Source organism: Carlito syrichta, unplaced genomic scaffold (genome assembly GCF_000164805.1).
Source record: "Carlito syrichta isolate Samal-C Ts95f unplaced genomic scaffold, Tarsius_syrichta-2.0.1 Scaffold314566, whole genome shotgun sequence".
NCBI lineage: Eukaryota > Metazoa > Chordata > Mammalia > Primates > Tarsiidae > Carlito > Carlito syrichta.
Window position 1 is genome coordinate 2,138 of NW_007258662.1, and position 20,309 is coordinate 22,446.

Sequence of the window (20,309 nt, forward strand, 5' to 3'; positions counted from 1 at the left end):
AGAGGAATTCATTGGTATTTTCTTTTTTTTTTTTTTGAGTTGGAATCTCACTTGGTCGCCCAGACTGGAGTGCAGTGGCCGCTCCTGGCCACCGCAGCCTCGCCTGCTGGGCTCCAGCAATCCTTCCGCCTCAGCCTTTTGAGTAGCTGGAATTAAAGGCATGAGCTACCACGCCTGGCTGATTTTTTTTTTTTTTTTGATTTATTGTAGAGATGAGGTCTTGCTGCCCAGGCGGGTCTCAAACCCGCAGGCTCAGGCAATCCACTCACCTCAGCCTCCCAAAGGACAGGATTACAGGCTGAGCCACCAAGACCGGCTCACTGGTATTTTCTTACTTTGCATTATAGAATTTAACATAAGTGATATTAATTAAGCTGATTATTGTTCATAAGTTTCTTTCCCTACAAAAATGAAAGACAAAAAAGAGCAGGAACTGTATTTGTTGTGTTCATTTCTACTTCCTGAATGCAGCCTAGAAACTGGCTTAGCAAAATTTATTCTTACTTACAACTTAAATATAAAAATGATGGGTAAATGAATTGAACCATTCATTCTTCAACCAGATAATCAACCTCGGAGTTTCATTTTAAAGAATAAACAAAGGGTACCTGCATGATCAATGTTTATATGCCCAACCCTGAAATATACCCCACATCTTTGTAATAAAAATTTTAAAAAAGAATAAACAAAAATAAGGAGTTTTCTACAGTAAAAATTTAATAAAGCAAAATAATAAACTGACTAAATATACACAACATATTATATTATATTCACCACAGTATAAATGTATACATGACATAACATGAAAAAAATTTAAATTTTATAAATAGTTAAATAAACATTTAAATAGATAAATAGTTACATCAGCTTGATGATTTGTAACGAACTAGAAGCTGAACACAATGTTGCTTCACATTCCAGAAAGCACTTGAAGAATCTGACTCAACTCATGTTTTGGTTAGAGCAGAAACAAGAATCTTTGAAATGAAAGAACTTATGAGAATGTGAGCTGGTGTATTAGTCAGTGAGAAATGTCTCCATAGTGAGCCAGGTCTCATTCCTTCTTCCTTAATCTTGCTTGTAAGTTTGCTGATAAAAAGAAGGATCTCGTGATTTCTGTTCTGACAACCTCCCAGGCACAAGGGCTGTATTTCTTCTCTTTCAGGTAGAGGGTGATTCTTTGGAAGTATTTCTTCATAGCCAGGTTGTAGTCCTCTTTCATCAGGGGCGTCTCTTTCACCTCCACCTCCTGCATCTCACAGGATTTCAGGTCATCCAGCTGCTGATAAAGTTCAGCGCGGAGTCTGTCTAGGAGGGTCTCGTTCCAAGCAGCAGATGAATTTGTTGTGCTGAAGAGGTTGAAGGTCTGCTGGATCATCTGATGGTGGACAGAGATGACTTGAGCCTTCTGGAACTGGTTGCCCTCAAACTCCTCCCAGGGGAATCCAAAGTTGTATCTGTCATTCAGGCAGGAGAAAGGAGAGATTCTCATTTGTGCCAGGAGTTTCAAGACCCTCCTGTGACCCAGGCCATGGGTCTGAGGCAGATCACAGCCCAGAGAGCAGATGGACTGGCTGCTGAGCACCACCAGGGCCATCAGCAAGGAAAAGGGCAAGGCCATTGTGGATGTTGCAGATGCTGCTGGGCTGGTTGAGATGGGTGACTCTGAACCTTGGGCTCTAGGAGCTCTGAAGATCTTGCTTTGTGCATAGGCTTAAATAGGGAACATGCTAGATTCCACTTTCTGAATGCCCCTGGGTTACTTTCTACTTCTGTTTTTGCTTTCCTTTATGTACTTTCTGCATATGTTTAGAGCAGTGTTTCTCAACTTAAAAAAAAATTATTGCTTTGCCCCTTTCTTGCCCCCAGATGTTTTTAGATACTTATTTTCTTGGTGAACGCCTCTTAAAAATTTAATAATATAGATATACTATATTTATTTATACACCCTATGTATTAGTTTATGTATTAACTGTACTTTATGTATCACTTAACTTATACATGAACAGTTTGATCTTTTTATTCAATGCAGGGCTAAGAATGACCACATGAAAAATTTAAAAAGTTAATAGTTATATTTAAAATCCATGAACATTCAATTTAGCTTAATAACTAAATTTGTTCATTGACTTTAATGTAATTTACTTATATTAATTGCAATGTGTCCAATTTCATAAGCAAATGAACAAATTATGAAAATGCATAATAACCCCTACTGTAATAAAATACTTAATACACAAGACTCCCCCCCAAAAAAATACTAAGAAATAAGATTTGTTGGGGCTGAGCTTTAGAGGGAGACAAACTATTAAAATAGTTAAGATTTGTTCCCACTCCCAAGAACAAATATTTATACTCTTGAGACCAATTTTGTATTCAATGAGAATACACAATTGAGGTATCATCGACTTGATTAAAACTTTTTCATTTATGTTTAAGTTTTTGAAAAACCCACAAAGGTTTCAATCTTAGTTGATTCTTATCAAGCTAAAGGAAGTACTAATTTTCCTAAAAGTCCACAATGGGATGTAAACATGATAAAGTAAATGCGCAGTACAATTGTTCTGCATAGCATACAAGACCCCACATATCTTTTTTTTCTCATTTCCATTTTCACTGAAGGAAAAAGTTATAACTTTTCGTATTCTAATAAATGGGGACAAAAGAAAACAAATGTATATCTAAATGTGATTAAAATGTAAAAAAAAAAAAAAAGCAACATTTCACTGGTGGAAAAAAATAACAAAATGTAACTTGGCTGCATTCAACCCAGCCAAGATGGAGATTAAGGGATGGGGAAAAGCAGAAACAAAATGATGGAAGGGAGATAGATCAAATTAGCAAATATACATGGGCTGGAGGCAAAGTAATTATTCATGGTCCATGTGGTGTTTCCAGCTTTGCAGAATCCAGAATCCAGTCACAAGAGTTTATACACAAGAAGGGCAATTTTTTGAATGTACAGTATTCTCTCTGGATAATGGGAAAATTGTTAATTTCATCAATGTATCCACTCACAGATAAACTCAGAATATCAATATTTTTCTTGTCATGTCTCTTACAAGAAAGAAGGGAATCGATCACCTCAGAGGACATTTCCCCCGTCTTAACATATTTAATAGCAAAGATAATGCTAATAGAAGGAATGAAATAGCTAAGTTGTGAAGGTTTTTATTTCCAGTCCGATATTGTTTTGCTGATAAGGAATACTCTCATTTTGTATATCTATTGAAAACCTGTCATATGTGTAGCTCCATTTTTTTCACTGGAGTTATCAGTGACCAAAGTAGACAGACAGATTCTAGTATTGTCCCCATTTATAAAGGAAAAAGCAGAAGGAACTAATGAATCGTGGAGCCACTGTTGGAGCCCAGAAAATCCAACTCAGAGTTCTCAGCTCTTACGTACTCTCTGGGAGTAATTCCAGCCATAAAAGCCAGAGCTGATTTCTAGACTCTACAGTATGTAGATTCTAGATACTTTATGGTGAGTCCTGCCTATGGAATGACAGGATCTCCTCTTCAACTTCTATTTGTCTCCTGCGCTGAAATGCCCTTATTTGTTCAAGCCAACATGCCACACTAAGATTAAGTTGGGTCCCATTTTATTTACACATTATATTATAATTTTGTCTCTTTATAATGTGTCTTCTTAAGCTTGAATGTTTTTGTAGAACACTTTGCTCACACCAGAAAAATGTATTCATAAACAACTCTCTGAAGCCCTGCATATTGCTACTCATTTATTCAAATACCCATAAGGCTTTAGATTCCTACTTGTTTTCCACAAGCCCAACTCAGGCTAAGGCTAAAGACACAAGCTCAATCAGAACTAAGCCAATGGGCTAAGGCTCAGAGATCCAGAAGAACACATCAGGAGGGAATCACTTGAGGGGTTAAAGGTGTGGAAATGGAAGCACTTCTGGAGAAATGAAGACAGTTCAGCGCCTTAGAGGAAGAGGATGAAATGACAGAAGACTCTGAGTCACCTGGCTTGTCAACTGGTTGATGTCTTTTATGTCTTTTATAGACCAGCAAAGTTTGCTGCTGGGTTGATTGTACTGACTTATTTTGAGCAACTTGTAAAGAAAATATTATACTGACTCTTGGTAAACCAGTAAGAAATAATTTATGTAAGACTATTGGGACAAGTGTCAAAACTATCACAACAGAGGAGAGAAACCAACTGAGACTCAACTCCAAATATAATAAATGCAGCCTGAGATTTGTAGGTAACAAGCAGAATAAGAGCTTGAGGGGGTCAGTGGGTGGAAAATTAGTAAGAAAATTCTTGCTAAATCAACTTGACAGAATTTTTGCCAAAGGTAGGCCAGGGTTATCCAATATCAAATGTGGAGATGAGGAATTTGATCAGATATGCAGGATGATCAGATATCAAGTGAGGAAATGAGGAATTTGATCAGATATGCAGGGTCATCAGATATCAAGAATGGGGCAGGAGGGAATTCTTATAAAACTGAGTTAGCAAGCTTCTTGCTACAACTAGACTAGGCAGACCAAAGACTTGCCAAAGACACAGCCTAGTTCAAAAGAGCCTGACTAAAGTTTGGTCAAGAAAGAGTCTTTGTCAGAACCTTAAGGGTTCTGGAAGTAAGGGACAGAACTGTCTTCTAAACAGTTACAAAGGGGATAAAATTTTATGAGGGAGGACCCGCCCCCCCAAAATGGAATTATCTTTTAGAGGGCAGACCCCTTATAGTACACTCAGAATTTATTCCTCTGTATACAATGGTCAACCAAAGTTTTAATCTGGAAGTTTTGAGAAGGTTGCCTCACGATTTTCTGAAGAAACATCCCAAGTTAGGACAATGCACCTGTCCACAGTGTTGAATGTTCAGTTTCTGACCAGAAATGGCTTGACTCCCATGTCCCACCCTCCCTATTGAGCTAATCTCACCCCTAGCGATTTGTTTGTTTGTTTGTTTGTTTCCCTGGATGAAAAAAGTCCTCCAAGGGAAACATTTTGCTGATATGGAAGAGGTAAAATGAAAAAATGGCAGAAATACTAAAAGACATCAAAATTGATGAGTTCAAAAGCTGTTTTGAGCAGTGGAAAAACTGTCCTGATAGATGTACTGCATCCAACAGAGAGTACTTTGAAGGTGATTGAAGTTTAAACATGTAGAAAGAAATACCCAATTTCTTATAAATAAATTCCACTTTTGACAGTCCTTCCTCATATGCCTTTTTTAAAAAAAAGAAATGTAATGAATCATTTTAATCAGAGAAATATACTTTAAAAATATTTAATCAACAATGTTAAGAATTTTAGAAGCCTATTCATTTGAAATTTGTATTTCGTAACAATTTTAGACTTACAGAAATTTGCAAAGACAGTAGTACAGAGATTTCCTCTCTTCCTTTCACTCAACCTCTCCCAAAGTTAACAACTTGAAAAAACATGGCACAATCATCAAAATTCAGAAATTAAGATTGATGCACTATTATTAACTAAACTTCAGACTTCACTCAGATTTCCTAAATTTTTCATTGATAATCCTTTTTTGAATCCAATACCAAATATTAATCCAGAATCCCATATTACATTTCATTGCCATACCTCTTTAGTTTCATCCAATCTATAATATTCTCAGTCATTCTGACTTTCATGACCTTGAGACTTTTAAAGAATGTGAGTCAGTTATTTTATAAATTCTCCATCAAATTAGATATGTGTAACATAGTGTATGAATATTGGTTTATTAATTATCACAAACTCCCTTATCAAATATAAGATTTTGATAATAAGGGAAACTTATTATACAAAGACTCTCTGTGCTATCTTCATAATGTTTATGTAAATCTAAACATATTCTAAAATAAAAAGTTTATTAAATAATTTACATGCTCTAAGTAATAAACTAAAAAATAAAAGGCAGGTTGCAATTTTGGAGGAAATATTTACAATACTTATATCAGTAAAAGGATTTTTATCCAGGCTATATTAAAAATTAATAAAGAAAAGCAATTAATTGATAGTTGATAAATGCATAGAAATGTACTTAGCATCATTGCTCACTAAGAAAATGCTAATGGCAACTACTGTGACATGGCACATTACAGAAACCAGAATGCCTATATGAAAAAGACTGACAATACTAAGTTAAAAAGGAAGGTGAAGAAGCTAGAACTCTCACACATTCTGGTAGAAATATAAAAAATGTTATAACCCCTTTGGAAGATTGATTCTTATAAGGTGAAACATGTACATACCTTAACCTCACAAATTTTACTACTGGGCATTTATTTATGAGAATGAAACAAATCTCTATAAAAAAGAACTTTTACAAGAAAATTCATGGCAGCCATATTTATAATAGCTAAAAACTACAAACAACCCAAGAACTCATCAACATTAAATGCATAACTATATTCAAGGTTATTCATTCAATGGAATACTACTTAGCAATAACACAACTTACTGGTACATACAACATATGTGAATCTCAGAAACACATTGAACAAAAGACGACACATACAAAACGGGCATTGTATTTCTATATAATTCCAGGAAGGAATAACATGAATCCTCGATGGTGGAAATCAGAGCAGTGTTTGCCTGTGAACACTGGAGATTTACTGTGAGAGAAGACAAGAAATTTCTAGGGTGATGCCAATTTTTATATCTTAATTACAGTATTAATGATATGGTTCAATCTATCAAATACTATATACTTAATTTGTGTATTATGTTCTTTCTTTGCATGTTAATCTTATGTAAATGATGTAAAGTACAAGAAAGTAGGGATTATCTTTGCCTTCTCAGTTTTATTTTTTGAGGGTACATACTCACTGGTATATTGAAGCTCACTTTTGTAATATTTCTAGATGAATTGCATCATCTAATCTTTATTTTCTGTCATAGAAATCTGGATGTGTTGATTTTTTATTAAAAATGTACTAAAGAAGGTTTTGCTTATAGCAAACTTTAGTAACTGACCAGATAATTAGACAACAGCATGTTAAGATAAATGAGTTGTTACATTTAAAATGATGTAGAGATGAGCAGGTTATTTTATAGAAGTATTTTAAAGACTGTAGACACAGAATATGAATGGGTAAAGAAAACATAAATAATAGCATAAATTAGTAAATATAGCATGCTTATAAAATTATTACTCTAGTCCTGCAACTTTTAAAAATATAGTTGCCTTATAATACTCAAAATAGACAGCAAAATTTAAGACATTACATTGCATCCCAAAAGCGTTGTTGAAGGAAGTGAAAGTTTATTTTCAGTGGAAGTTCAGAGCTCTTTCCTTACATGCATTTTTTAATTCAATGAAAGTCCATAGTTTTCATTAGTGTTCACCCTTGGTGTATAGCTCTGGGTTTTGACAATGCTTAATGACATGCATCCACCATTAGAGTGTCATGAAAAATCTCTTGTGTTCCCTCTAATTACTTTTTCCTTCTGTCCTACCCTAATCCCTGACAACCACTAATATTTTTACTATATATTATATATATGATGTATAATATGCATTATATATTATATGTGATATAGAATGTTATTTCTCTTTAATTTTGTCTTTCTTAGAATGTCATATAGTTGGAATTCTATAGTATGTAGAATTTTCAGATTGGTTCCTTTCATTAAGTAATATGCATTTAAGATTCCTTCATGTATTTGGGATATAACTCATTTCTTTTTAGTGCTGAATAATGCTTTGTCATATGAATGTACTACAGTGTATTTATCCATTCACCTTTTATAGGACATCTTGTTACTTCCAAGTTTTGGCAATTATGAATAAAGCTACCATAAACAATCTGTTTGCAGATTTTTGTGTGGCCATAAAATTTCAACTCATCTGAATAAAAACAAGAGAGGGTGGTTGCCGAATTGTCCTTTATACATCACCTCAAAAGTAACTGCCACATCTCTAGTGACACCCTCTGTTTTAATATGGCAGAGTGTTGTTTGATCAATATGCACACGTCATGTGTCATGTGTCCCGACCCCCAACTGTCCCTGATGCATTCTCCTTGGTCTTGGAGTGGGTCACTCTGTCAGTAAGATATTCCTCTATTAGGTGTTTTGCAGGTGTCCCCAAAATGACACCCCATCTTTTATCCCATTGCCTAAGCATTACCCAAATTTTCCAAGCATGAATGTGACTGATAAAGTAGTGAGAGGTGACCTTCTTTCCTCCTGACACATGAACCAAATAGTTTGACAGCCCACAGATGACTCCAGGAAACAAATAACTTCTTCATTCCCATGACTTCATTTCCAGATATGAAATAAAGAATCCCAGTGCATATTTCTGCCCATGACATTTGTTAGTTGTAGACCCATATACCCAATGGTATATGAGATTTCTACACTTATATTTTTTTCTAGGTACCTTAGAAAGGAAATCTACTACTATTTTTATCCTTTTCTCAGCATCATTTGTACCTAAAATGTTTGGTATGTAAATATCATCATTCTTTACTTCTTTTTGTAGTATTGCATATAAATGAAATTAAGTAAATATTAAAACCTTTATGTTCCTTTTTCTGTAAGATTGAAAGTTTCTACTCAGAAGGAAATGTATTATGTATACAAGTTCTGACAATTAAGCTTGTGAATTCATCCTAGAAGAAGTGCTCATACCTTATTGCTGATTATCACTATGATCACCTTTGAAGTACTCCCCTTGGGAAGCTATGCACCAATGCCAGCACCTAGTCCACCTGTCAAAGCAATTTTGGAACTTACTTTCTGGAATAGCCATCAGAGCTGTCATCATAAGAATGCTGGAGTTTAAATTAGAGCAATGAACATTCAATTACTTGTTAAATTTGGCAAGAGTGGAATTGAAATCAGGGACATATTAGTCCAAATTTATGTAGATAATGCCATAAAAAATAGCAGTGTACAAATGGATTAAATGTTTTTCTGAAGGGAGAGAAAGCATCACTGATGAAAAGAGGTTAGGATGGTCAGTAACAAGCAGAATTGATGAAAACATTGCAAAAATTTGTTGAATTGTTCATCAAAATTGCCAGTGGACTATGAGAAGCATAGCAGACCAAATACACATTGATAGAGAATCAGGAAAATCTTAACTGAAAATCTTGTCATGAGAAAGGTTTGTGCAAAAATGGTCCCGAAGGAGCTCTTGCATCACGACAATGTACAGCTCACACAGCACTGTCTGTGAGGGAGTTTTTAGCCAGTAGACAAATAACTATATTGGAACATCCTCTCTACTCTCCTGATCTGGCCCCCAATGACTTTTTTCTTTATCCAAAGATAAAGGAAATATTGAAAGAAGACAATTTGATGACATTCAGGACATCAAGTGTAATACAACAGCTCTGATGGTGGTTCCAGAAAATGAGTTCCAAAATTGCTTTGACAGGTGGATTAGGCACAGTTGTTGGTGCATAACTTCCCAATGGGAGTACTTCAAAGATATCTGTACTGATATTTAGCAATGAGGTATATAGCAGTTTTTCTAGGATGAATTCATGAACTTAACTGTCACCTTATATTCACCTGTATTTCCTAATGGCAATTCCATAATTTACCAATTTGATAATCAATTTACCCAAATGATGTGAAGAAAATAAATGAACTGACTAAATATTATCATCCATTCTTCAACTAGGTTTGGAAAACCAGGATTTAAAGTTTGATTTTAGAAAAAAAAATTCAATAAGTTTTGTTTAATAAGAATTTATTAAATAATAAATATAATTTAACAAAACGGAAAGAGGAAGATGTTTAACAAATTTTACTACAATGTAGCGGTTACTATATATTATATGAAATATATAATTATTAGAAATATGAGAGGTTGCAACATTTAATAAATATAAATAAATAAACAATAAATTCTATCAGGGCTGTCATCTCTTATGAACTGATTCCTCTGGAGCTGAATATTTTTGACATATATTTGCTTGATTGCAATACCCAAGTATTTTTGGAACTAACTTAATAAATTCTGTGGCTATAATTGGAATAAGAGTCTCTTGAAATTAAGACATATCTGTAAATGTAATACAGCAGATAGTCCACAAGAATCATTTCAAGATAACCAGGTCTCCATCCTTCCTTTTAACCTTTCTTGCAAGTTTGCTGATCAAGGCGGAGTCTCACTCTGTCGCCTAGGGTGGAGTGTGCAGTGGCATGCTCATGGCCACCATGCCTCGACCTGCTGGGCTCAGGTGATCCTTCAGCCTCAGCCTTCCAAGTAGCTGGAACTTCAGGCACATGCCATCATGACTGGCTAACTTTTTAAAAAATTTGTTGTAGAGATGAGGTCTCGCCAAGTTGCCCAGGCTGGTCTCAAACCCGTGGGCTCAGGCAATCCTTTCACCTCAGTCTCCCAAAGTGCTGGGATTATAGGCGTGAGCCACCACACCCAACCAATGTCCTCTTTTCAATTAACTTCATTAAATAATAAATTTTGGCAAAGGATTTTGCTGCCACTAGAAATGTTGATCTTTCAATATGTGAATACTAATATCTGTCCTGCTGGAAAGGCTTTGCCTCACTTGTTGCTAAATGTACAAAAAAGCTTCTGTGTCCTTTCAGTCTCAGTATTGTTTCATTTTGGTTGGTTTTTAAAGGAAGCTGCATCATGACCCAAATTTAAGAAATGCATTGGTCCCATAAATGATTTTCTCTGTACTGTGATAACTTGCAGGGTCCGAGTGTGGAAGCAGAAGTTTTCACCCACACTGGAATAACTTCTGATATTCTCAGGCTACTGTAATGTCAGTGTCACTCATGCTGGTAAAACTGAAGTTGGCCACGTCTTAGTGGGAGAACTCTGTGCTTCCAGCATTCACTTCAATCCTCTCTCCCTCTAATCAGAAGTATCTGAACAGTTGACTTAGTGCTCCCATTGGCATTAGTCAGTCTCCTCGTATCTATTCTCCTTCCAAGTTCTCAAGCTTGCAGGCATTTTCTGTTTCATGAGGTGTACTTTGCTTTTTTGAACAAATGAGAGTCCTTCACCTGGTGCCATCTCCTTTTAGGGTATTGAGAAGGTGCAGGCACCAAAACAGGAACACAGACAGCACAAAAAAGCAAAATGCACCTCATGAAACAGAAAATGCCTGCAAGCTTGAGAACTTGGAAGGAGAATAGATACGAGGAGACTGACTACTGCCAATGGGAACACTAAGTCAACTGTTCAGATACTTCTGATTAGCACATGGGTGTAGTCATGTGGGCAGGACTCCCTCTATTTTCTGTGTTTCTTTGCCCAGAGGGACATTAGTAACCTTCACGATGCTGAGCTTGGCAGACAGGGACCGGCAAGGTAGGACCACGCTCACGCTTTCACTTCTTGAGCTCGCCAAGCCCAGCTGTCTCCAGCTTGTGCTGCACCATGATATCTTGTCACTGCTCCAGGGTTGCCGGGACAGGGACCAAAGCTTCCTGTTCCCTCTCCAGTGCTGCTGCCCAGTGGGGGTGCTCCAGTGGCACTGTGGGGGACAGGCTATGATGTTGCCCCTCCCTGCCAGCTCTGCTAAGTCCTCCAATACTGTAGAATATCTAGAGCATTAACTTCTGGATATGATCAAGGCAGGGTTACAGAGTTTTTTTAGGGTAAGATGAAAAAAGAGCCATGTCATACAAGTTTTGCTCACTGAACATAAAATGACAAACAAAAAAAGTAAAATCACATTTAAAAAATAAGTAGCACAAAAATAACTAGAGAATGGAAGGGGTCTTCATATTTGAAAAGTGTTAGCAATCACAAAGACAGAGAGAAAGGGACAGACTGAGAGAGGGAGAAGGAGGAGAGAGAACCAGGTAAATCCCAAAATGTTAGTGTTTTTTCTCTACTTTAAACTGGATGCCCCACACTCAGTAGTGACAAAAAGACAGGGGACAAATGTATTGTGAAATATAATTTTAGTTTCCCAATCTCTTCTTTTTCTCATTGGAAAATGCAATCTAAATGTTGCATCTGTAACTGAGCAAAGATTTAAGAAATCCCTCCTAAACTGAAGTCCTGTTCTATTAACTTAGCAAAACACATTTTTTGATTAACTTCTTCAATTACACAATTTTGCAGATTACTTGAACTCTTCCCAAATTCTACCGAAATAGATACCTCCACTGGCTATCATTTGGCAAAAATTGCCTTCTCTGAAATCCCCTTACAAATGTGTGTGCTCTTCCTTACTACTGAGTCAAAGTAGAAGAGAAGCAAGTCATCACTCAAAATGACAAATGACAGGGTTCTCTTAATTATAAAGTGACTTGATCTAAGGAATGAATGTGTAGAATCAGCAACTTACTATTAAGAGTTAGTGTACCTTCAAAGGGGAGGTTTTTCTTTTATTATTCTTGCAGTTCTACTCCCAGATTGGCATCTAGGCTGTACGAACTCCTAGACTAGCACAACATATAGAAGGAGGCATCAGTTGGGAGGCCCTGGAAGGCTGAGCAGGCTAAGATGAGGGACACATTCTGATCCTTTCTCTCCCTCCATATACCTGCCCACTGCCCGAAGAGGACACATCCTGCCTGAAGCAGGGATATTTTTTTCTCCCTAAGATACCAGAGCTAAGGTAATGGGCTTATTCCAATATTAGGGTCAATTCTTTCTGAGAAAGAGCCCCTTTCCCTGTGGGGGGAAAAAAAAATCTCCTGCAAGGGGACAAAATTCTGCCTAGAACAAAAAAACCTGTTCTCTAGACTTTGTGTATGTCTTTGTCCATCTTGGCCTGTAGGTGGCTCTTTCCCTCCGTATATACTTTAACAGCCTTCAGAGTAGAATCTTGCAGGTTTTTGTTTCCTTGTTTTGTTTCTGTTTTTGTTTTTGCAACAGGGTCTGTTACATCATGGTAACAAGAGCAATCCTTCATTACCAATAATATTCACCAGGAGAGGGAAAAAAGTTCTCTCATATGGGAGTTTCTGAAAAACCAAAAACTTTCACTCAAGTTTTGCTTTCAATTGATGGCTTTGTACTCTTGGGGGAAAATCACCAGCCAGAAACCACAACCGGAGACGGCTGTATGAATAGGTAGTGCAGGTTAACGAATGAGGAGAGTACTCTGGGATTTCCACTCTGGGGAGGGAGAAAAATATTGTGATACGAGAATGAAAGAATAGGATGAGGAAAACAGAGAGGAAGGGGAGTATAGCAGGAATTAGAATCAGCAAAGAATACTATAAATATATGCAGATATAGACAGATAGAAAATCATGACTATTATATATCATATATTATTTATATATATATTCAACTTCCATCCAAAAAATTAATACCTGTGCCACACATTTATACGTCATCGATTTCTTATTCAATATAAAATTTAGACTTATCTTTGATGTTGACTATATCTAATTTTCAGACTTCTCCAGGGCACTTCTCCATTCTATTTTTTACACTGTCACCATTTTCCAGTCAGCTACAGAGAAAAGAATAGAAGAGTTCACTATTCTCAAATAGATCTATATGAATAAATAAGAAAATAGCCACTATCTGTTAAGCCCTAAGTCAGTGGAAGATAGTCTGTTAAGTGCTTTTAAATGTTTTAGTTTGTTTGATACAACAACTCTCAAAATATCTTTACCATTCTTTAAATGGAAGAAATTTGAGGCTCAGAGGAGTTAAGTGAATTACCCAGGATCACAGACATGTTCTGAGATTCAATTCAAAATTGCACATTATAAGTACTTACGTTTCATATTTTGATACTCTGATAGACACTAATCCAAGATTACATGTTATCTTGCTCTGTCTTTTACTGATGGATGATATTGTATTATTGTATTTTTGACTCATTTTCATCCAGTTTTGCTCTTTGCTTTACATAATGGGTAAGAGAAATGTTCTGATCCAGTTTCACTTTTCTATCTTATGAAGGAAGTTTTCAGCCTATATATTACCAACTGATTATTTGTCAGTTCCCATGAATTTATAATTTTGGTGAAATCACTGCCCCACCTATAGATCACATCTTAATTTAAACAGGAATTAAGAAAGCAATAGACAATAATGCTTCTTGGCATGTCTCTACTAGAAAATAATGTGCATTTCATAATAACAGTAAAAACAATGTCAAAATGGAAAAATTAAGGAACCAGATTATTAAAACACATAATTCCTAAAACTGTTACACTATTGTAGTAATAAGATTTGGGATAAGGAATTTATGTTAAAATGGTGGAAGCAATTTTCTATACATTGGTTATGGGATGATAACCAGGCAATCTAGGCATATTATCAGTGTGAACTCTCAACTCATATAATAGGCGAAAACTAAACCCTGATGAAATACAAATTGGTGTGAGATTTGATTACACAGCAAAGGGAATTCATACTGTACAGAGTTTAGTCATGGTGTAATAAGAAGGCTTGAACAGGTCCTACTATTATTATCAGCTAGAGATCTGGCAAAAAAAATACATGGAATATCAGTTTACAGATACTGAACAACAGACAGCTCAGGACTGTGATCCAGAGGTAAAGAAATAAAAAATATCCTTTAGTTCAACAATTAACTGAACTTTCTTTTTAGAAGTTTGGGGGGCGGGGAATGGAAGCATCAGGTCTTCTAGATAACTAGTCCATGGGTATGAAGCAGGACTAGCCCATGGTTATGAGGCAGGTCAGAGACTGGAGACCAGATATAGCAGTAGCCAATCACCACAAGGACCATCAGCACAGGTAGGAAGAAAGGGACCTTGAGGATACTGAAAGCCTGGATCAAGTCTGTGTCTGAACGTGTCTTTGCCCTAGTTTCTCTGAAGATATTTCCATTCATCTCTCTCTCTCTCTCTCTCTTTGAGTTGGCGTCTCACTCCGCTGCCCAGGCTAGATTGCAGTGGCACACTCGCAGTCACTCTAGCGTCGACCTGCTGGACTCTGGCGATACTTCTGCCTCAGTCTTCCAAGTAGCAGGGACTACAGGCATGCGCTACCATGCCCAGCTAATTTTCTATTTATTGTAGAGACAAGGTCTCGCCAAGTTGCCCGGGTTAGTCTCGAACCTGTGGACTAAGGCAATCCACTCGCCTCGGCCGCCCAAAATGCTGGGATTACAGGCTGAGCCACCGAGCCCAGCCTCCATTCATGTCTCTTAAGTAGAGAACATGGTAGTTTTAATTTTCTGAATGTTCCCGTAAAATTTTTTCCACTTTGTATATTCTCCAAATAGATCAGAGGACTTCATTTATTCTATTCATTTTCTCAATTTAAGTAGTTTAATTTAGTTTTAAAACTTAGATTTTTAACCTAAATAGATTCAAATCCTTCAAATGAAAAAAAGTCTTTTTCTTAAAGTCAAACATATGCCTATAGTGGTTTTCTTCTCACTAAGAACAAAATTTTACCTCTGACCTGGGTTCTGTTTTCACCTTCTTTATTTTACATGCCATCCTCTGGATTTGTCCTCTTGAGAAAGAACTTATTAGATCTCTGTCTGACGAGTAACTTCTTTAGGAGAAATGTCTATATTTTGTTCATGATTATATCATTATCATATTCTCAGATTTTCTCTTACAAAGGAAGATTTTCAAGTGTGGCCATGTGGCTGTGCTTCAGCAGGGTCTCGTGTACAGAGTTATAACAGAAGCTTCCTACTCTCTCAGCATTTCCTTTCTAATAACTTCAGGTCTTTGTCAACATCGTTAACTGTCTTATGTTTTTTACTTGCATATGGCTGTGTCAATCCAAATTCCAAGACCCACAGTATTTTTATCCTTTCTCCAGCACCACCTCACCCCTCAGGTTAGAGAGCACATCTTTAATCTGACCCTTTGGCTTAATGTGCACACGGCCACCTGTCTTCCAATTTAACTCACTAATTGACTGGCACAAGTGAGTTCATCACTATTTTAAACTGTTAGCACACCTTTAGTAGAGGATTATTGCTTTTGCTTCCCCATTTGGCAAATCAACTAAGACCCAGAGTGCGTCTGTAAACAGCCAGGTTGGAGCCTGTGACTCCTCTCTTCTTATGAGCAAGTAAAAAGGTGTCAAATATTTTCATAACCTGCAGATATCAGGAGCAAAAATGTATGCCCAATATGTGTGCGTGGGAGCAGCAGGTTGAGTATTTGTTTTTCCTTGTTATTTTAAGTAGCAAAATAAATCTTATTTTGCCAGATGTTGATTCCTCCGGGTGAATTGAATGATGTTGCATTCAATTGTTTAAACTGTTGAACATTTATTCTGCTCCAAGTTTCTGAGCTGGCTGCAAGAGAGTCAATGACGATTTTCCCCAATAAGAAACCTATATTGGACTATTAACAATGCCTAAATTTTTCAGTCAGTGAATTTCTACCAAGCATCTTGGTTCATCATTCTCTATCTCACAGTGAAAAGTCTAGAACATGGTGCTAGATAAAATTAATTTCCCTTGCTGGTTTCATTGTCTTTCCATTTTTATATACTGTTTTTAATTTAATATATATTTTTTGGCTTGGTCATTTTGTTGCTTCTGATTAACTTTCTATTTAATCTTAAGTTTAGTGCTTCAATAAGGGAGTAAAAATGGAAATGTAAAGGGCCTGTACCATCATTTTCCATACATTTTAACACATCTTTTAAAAAAAATCCACTCAACCTTTTTAGAAATCAGTCATTGCATTTGGATACTTTAAAGCAAAAGAAAAAATGAATGCAAGTCTGAATGTGATGAAAGTGAAAAGGAGCAAGTGACTCTACAGATGAAAAAATTTTAAAAAGACAACAAGAGTTTTTCTCTTCTCTTAGTCACCCTTCCCCTTACTCCAGGATTGTTTCTTATTATTTCAACCAATCCAGCCATCGTTAAGGTTGCTGATTCTATTTGCCCACGGTAGAAGATGGCTTTAATCCACAGAGCAGTTTACTGACATTCAACATTGTATTAAGCAAAATAATGATAAATTATCATTCTAGACCATGCAATATTTCTTTATTTAAAATAAATAAAATATTAATCATACTAACATAATTTCCAATACATCAAATTCATGAACTATATCTGGATATAAATATGTTTCAAAGGGTTTACACTGTGCAGAGAAAAAAATAATTCCCATTCCTTCCAGGTACCATGCTATTTTTCCTCCACTTCAGAAGGCAAAGCTATCAAATTATTTTCAACATATATGGTTAATAATTTCTCTTATCTACTTTGTCCTGCACTTACTCAAATATGATTTCTGCAGATTAATTCTACCAAATCAGTTATCAATAAGATTATCAGTGCCATCTATTTTCCCAATGTAGTGGACAGTTTCAATTCACATTTCTCATGAATACATTGATTTTTCTAAGCAGTTTCAGTTTTTAAATACGCTCTTATCAACATTCTCTCTTGTCCTTCTAATATGTGGCCATTTCAATCCCATTTTCCTTGTGGTCGCAGGATGGAATTTTAATTCTTTTTCTCAATCTATAAACTTTTCTCACATGATGATTTCTATTCTGGAGTTTTCAGCGCATAGAATTGCTTAAATTTTAGCTTCAAAAGCCAATCGCCAATGGACATTTTTTGCCATAGATATCCACCAGTTAACCATAAAGGATATCCATTGCTTTTGTTTCTATTACCTGTTTTGCCTCGCTCTAGCTTCTGCTGAGAAAATTCCCATCTTTTTTCTTCTTTTCATTATAGCATTTAGCTGAAGAGATGTTGTTAAGTATAATTATGCTTTGTAGGTTATTTTTCTTAAAAAGATCAGAGACACAAGAAAGCAGGAACCATATTTGTTATGTTTACCTCTGTAACCTGAAGGTAACATAAAACCTAGATGAAAGAAAGGCAAATTTTACGAATAACCTGAAAATAATAATGCTAGATAAATGAGTTGTAGCATCTTCTTTAATCAGATTGCACAATGAGGTTTAGAGTTTCTTATTTAAAGAAAAAATAAATAGAAGAAGTTTTCCATAGTAAAAATTTAATAAACAAAACAAAATAACAAATTGACTAAATACAAAAATATTTACTTGTATATTAACTACAATATAAAGGGTACACACAACATTATAAGAAAATAATTTAAATCTTATAGTTAAATAAATAAATATTTAAGTAGAAAGAATAATAGAAACATCAGCATGGCCAACTGTAAAGGATTAATGTCTGTATAGTTGAAGATGTTGTTGCTTACCACTACTAAAAATATTTGAAAATTTTGATTCAGTTAATGCTGTGGTTATAGAAGAAAAGAGAGTCTTTGAGAAGTCAGAACTTGTGAAGTGTGCAATGGTGTATTAGTCCACAAGTATAATTTCCTTGTTGAGTCAGTTTTCATTCTTTCCTTCTTAATCTTGCTTGAAAGTTTGCTGATAAAGAGAAGGATCTTGTGATTTCTGTTCTGACAACTTCCCAGGCACAAGGGCTGTATTTCTTCTCCTTCAGGTAGAGGGTGATTCTTTGGAAGTATTTCTTCACAGCCAGGATGGAGTTCTCCTTCATCAAAGGAGTCTCTTTCATCTTCACCTCCTGCATCACACAGGCTTCCAGGTCATCCAGCTGCTGATAAAGTTCAGTGCAGAATCTGTCGAGGAGGGTCTCATTCCAAGCAGCAGATGAATGTGTTGTGCTGAAGAGGTTGAAGGTCTGCTGGATCATCTCATGGCGGACAGAGATGACTTGAGCCTTCTGGAACTGGTTGCCATCAAACCCCTCCCGGGGCAATCGAAAGTCATATCTGTCATTCAGGCAGGAGAAAGGAGAGATTCTCCTCATTTGTGCCAGGAGCCTCAAGGCCCTCCTGTGACCCAGGCTGTGGGCCCGAGGCAGATCACAGCCCTGAGAGCAGATGGACTGGCAACTGAGCACCACCAGGGCCATCAGCAAAGAAAAGGGCAAGGTCATTGTGGATGTTGCAGATGCTGCTGGGCTGGTTGAGACTGGTGACCCTGAATCTTGGGTTCTAGGCTCTCTGAAGACGTTGGTTTGTGCATAGGGTTTAAATAGGGAACATTCTGGTTTCCATTTTCTGAATGTCCACATGTGTCTGTCTGCTTCTCTTTTTGCTTTCCTTTATGCACTCTACGTATATTTAGAGTTGTGTTTCTCAATTACCTTTTTTCATTATTACCCTCCCTTCCCCTACACACAGCCATTTTAGAACTTTCTTCCTAATTCACATGATTATACTAATTCAAAGTCCCATTAAATTTTAACAGCGCAGATATACTGTATATGCATTTAGGTATTCTATGCATATAAATAAAAACCTTATAAATAAAATCAGTAAAATTTACTGTTTTTATAACTAAATTTGCAGGGTGACTTTTAATTCACTTTTTTACTTATATAAATTATGATATCAAATTACATTTCACATTTAAATGTATGAATATATACTGATATCAATGAAATTATATACTTAAAAATCATTTAAAATGTCTTTTTTGTTTGTTTGTTTGGACTCTCTCACTCTGTTGCCCAGGCTGGAGTGCAGTGACATGCTCACGGCCACCTCAGCGTCAACCTGCTGGACTCAGGCGATCCTTCCACCTCAGCCTTCCAAGTAGCCAGAACTACAGGCACGCGCTACCATGCCCGGCTAATTTTTTATTTATTGTAGAGATGAGGTCTCACCAAGTTGCCCAGGCTAGTCTTGAACTCCCAAGCTCAGGTAATCCTCTTGCCTTAGCCTCCCAAAGTGCTGGGATTACAGACTGAGCTACCGCCCCCGGCCCAAAATGTTTTTTTATTTTTTAAGTTGAAAAACTAAATTATTTTCTTGACATTGATATTTGGTATACTCAACTTTTAATGTTGTTTTCTATATAAGAAAATAATTGTTAACAAAAGTGGGATACTGCCTGGGTGGGGTGGGGACACAATACCAATAAGGGTACCTGATCTCAAAATAGGCAAAGTGATGACCAAAGGGAGGCCCAAACTTTCCCTGTACAATGCCTACTTGTATTGTATACCTAATCCTGAAGTGTACTCCACATCTTTTTTTTTTTTCTTTTTTTCTTTTTTTTTGAGTTGGAGTCTCTCTCTGTCGTCCAGGCTAGAGTGCAGTGGCACACTCACGGCCACCCCAGCGTCGACCTGCTGGGCTCCCACGATTCTTTCGCTTCAACCCTTCCAGATAGCCAGAACTATAGGCGCGCGCTACCATGAGCGACTAATTATTTACTGTGGAGACAAGTCTCACCAAGTCGCCTGGGTTCATCTCCAGCCTGCGGGCTCAGGCAATCCACTCTCCTGGACCTCCCAAAGTGCTGGGATTACAGGCTGAGCCACTGAGCCCGGCCTATACCCCCACATCTTTATAATAAAATTTATAAAACAAACTTTGTCACGGTAGAAACTAACTAGCCTAGTATTCAATACAGAGCCACATATCTAGACTCAAGC

General features: G+C 36.5%; 2 protein-coding genes across 2 annotated transcripts; both read right to left on the minus strand.

Moving 5' to 3' along the window:
* Positions 1–1,054: 1,054 nt before the first annotated feature.
* LOC103274154 (interferon alpha-5-like) lies at positions 1,055–1,621 on the minus strand. The gene has a single exon (XM_008071619.1). It carries the CDS (start codon positions 1,619–1,621, stop codon positions 1,055–1,057), a length of 567 nt encoding a protein of 188 aa, XP_008069810.1.
* A 16,612-nt stretch (positions 1,622–18,233) lies between these two features.
* On the minus strand, positions 18,234–18,803 carry LOC103274155 (interferon alpha-5-like). Its single transcript, XM_008071620.1, has one exon. It carries the CDS (start codon positions 18,801–18,803, stop codon positions 18,234–18,236), a length of 570 nt encoding a protein of 189 aa, XP_008069811.1.
* Between the last annotated feature and the right edge of the window lie 1,506 nt (positions 18,804–20,309).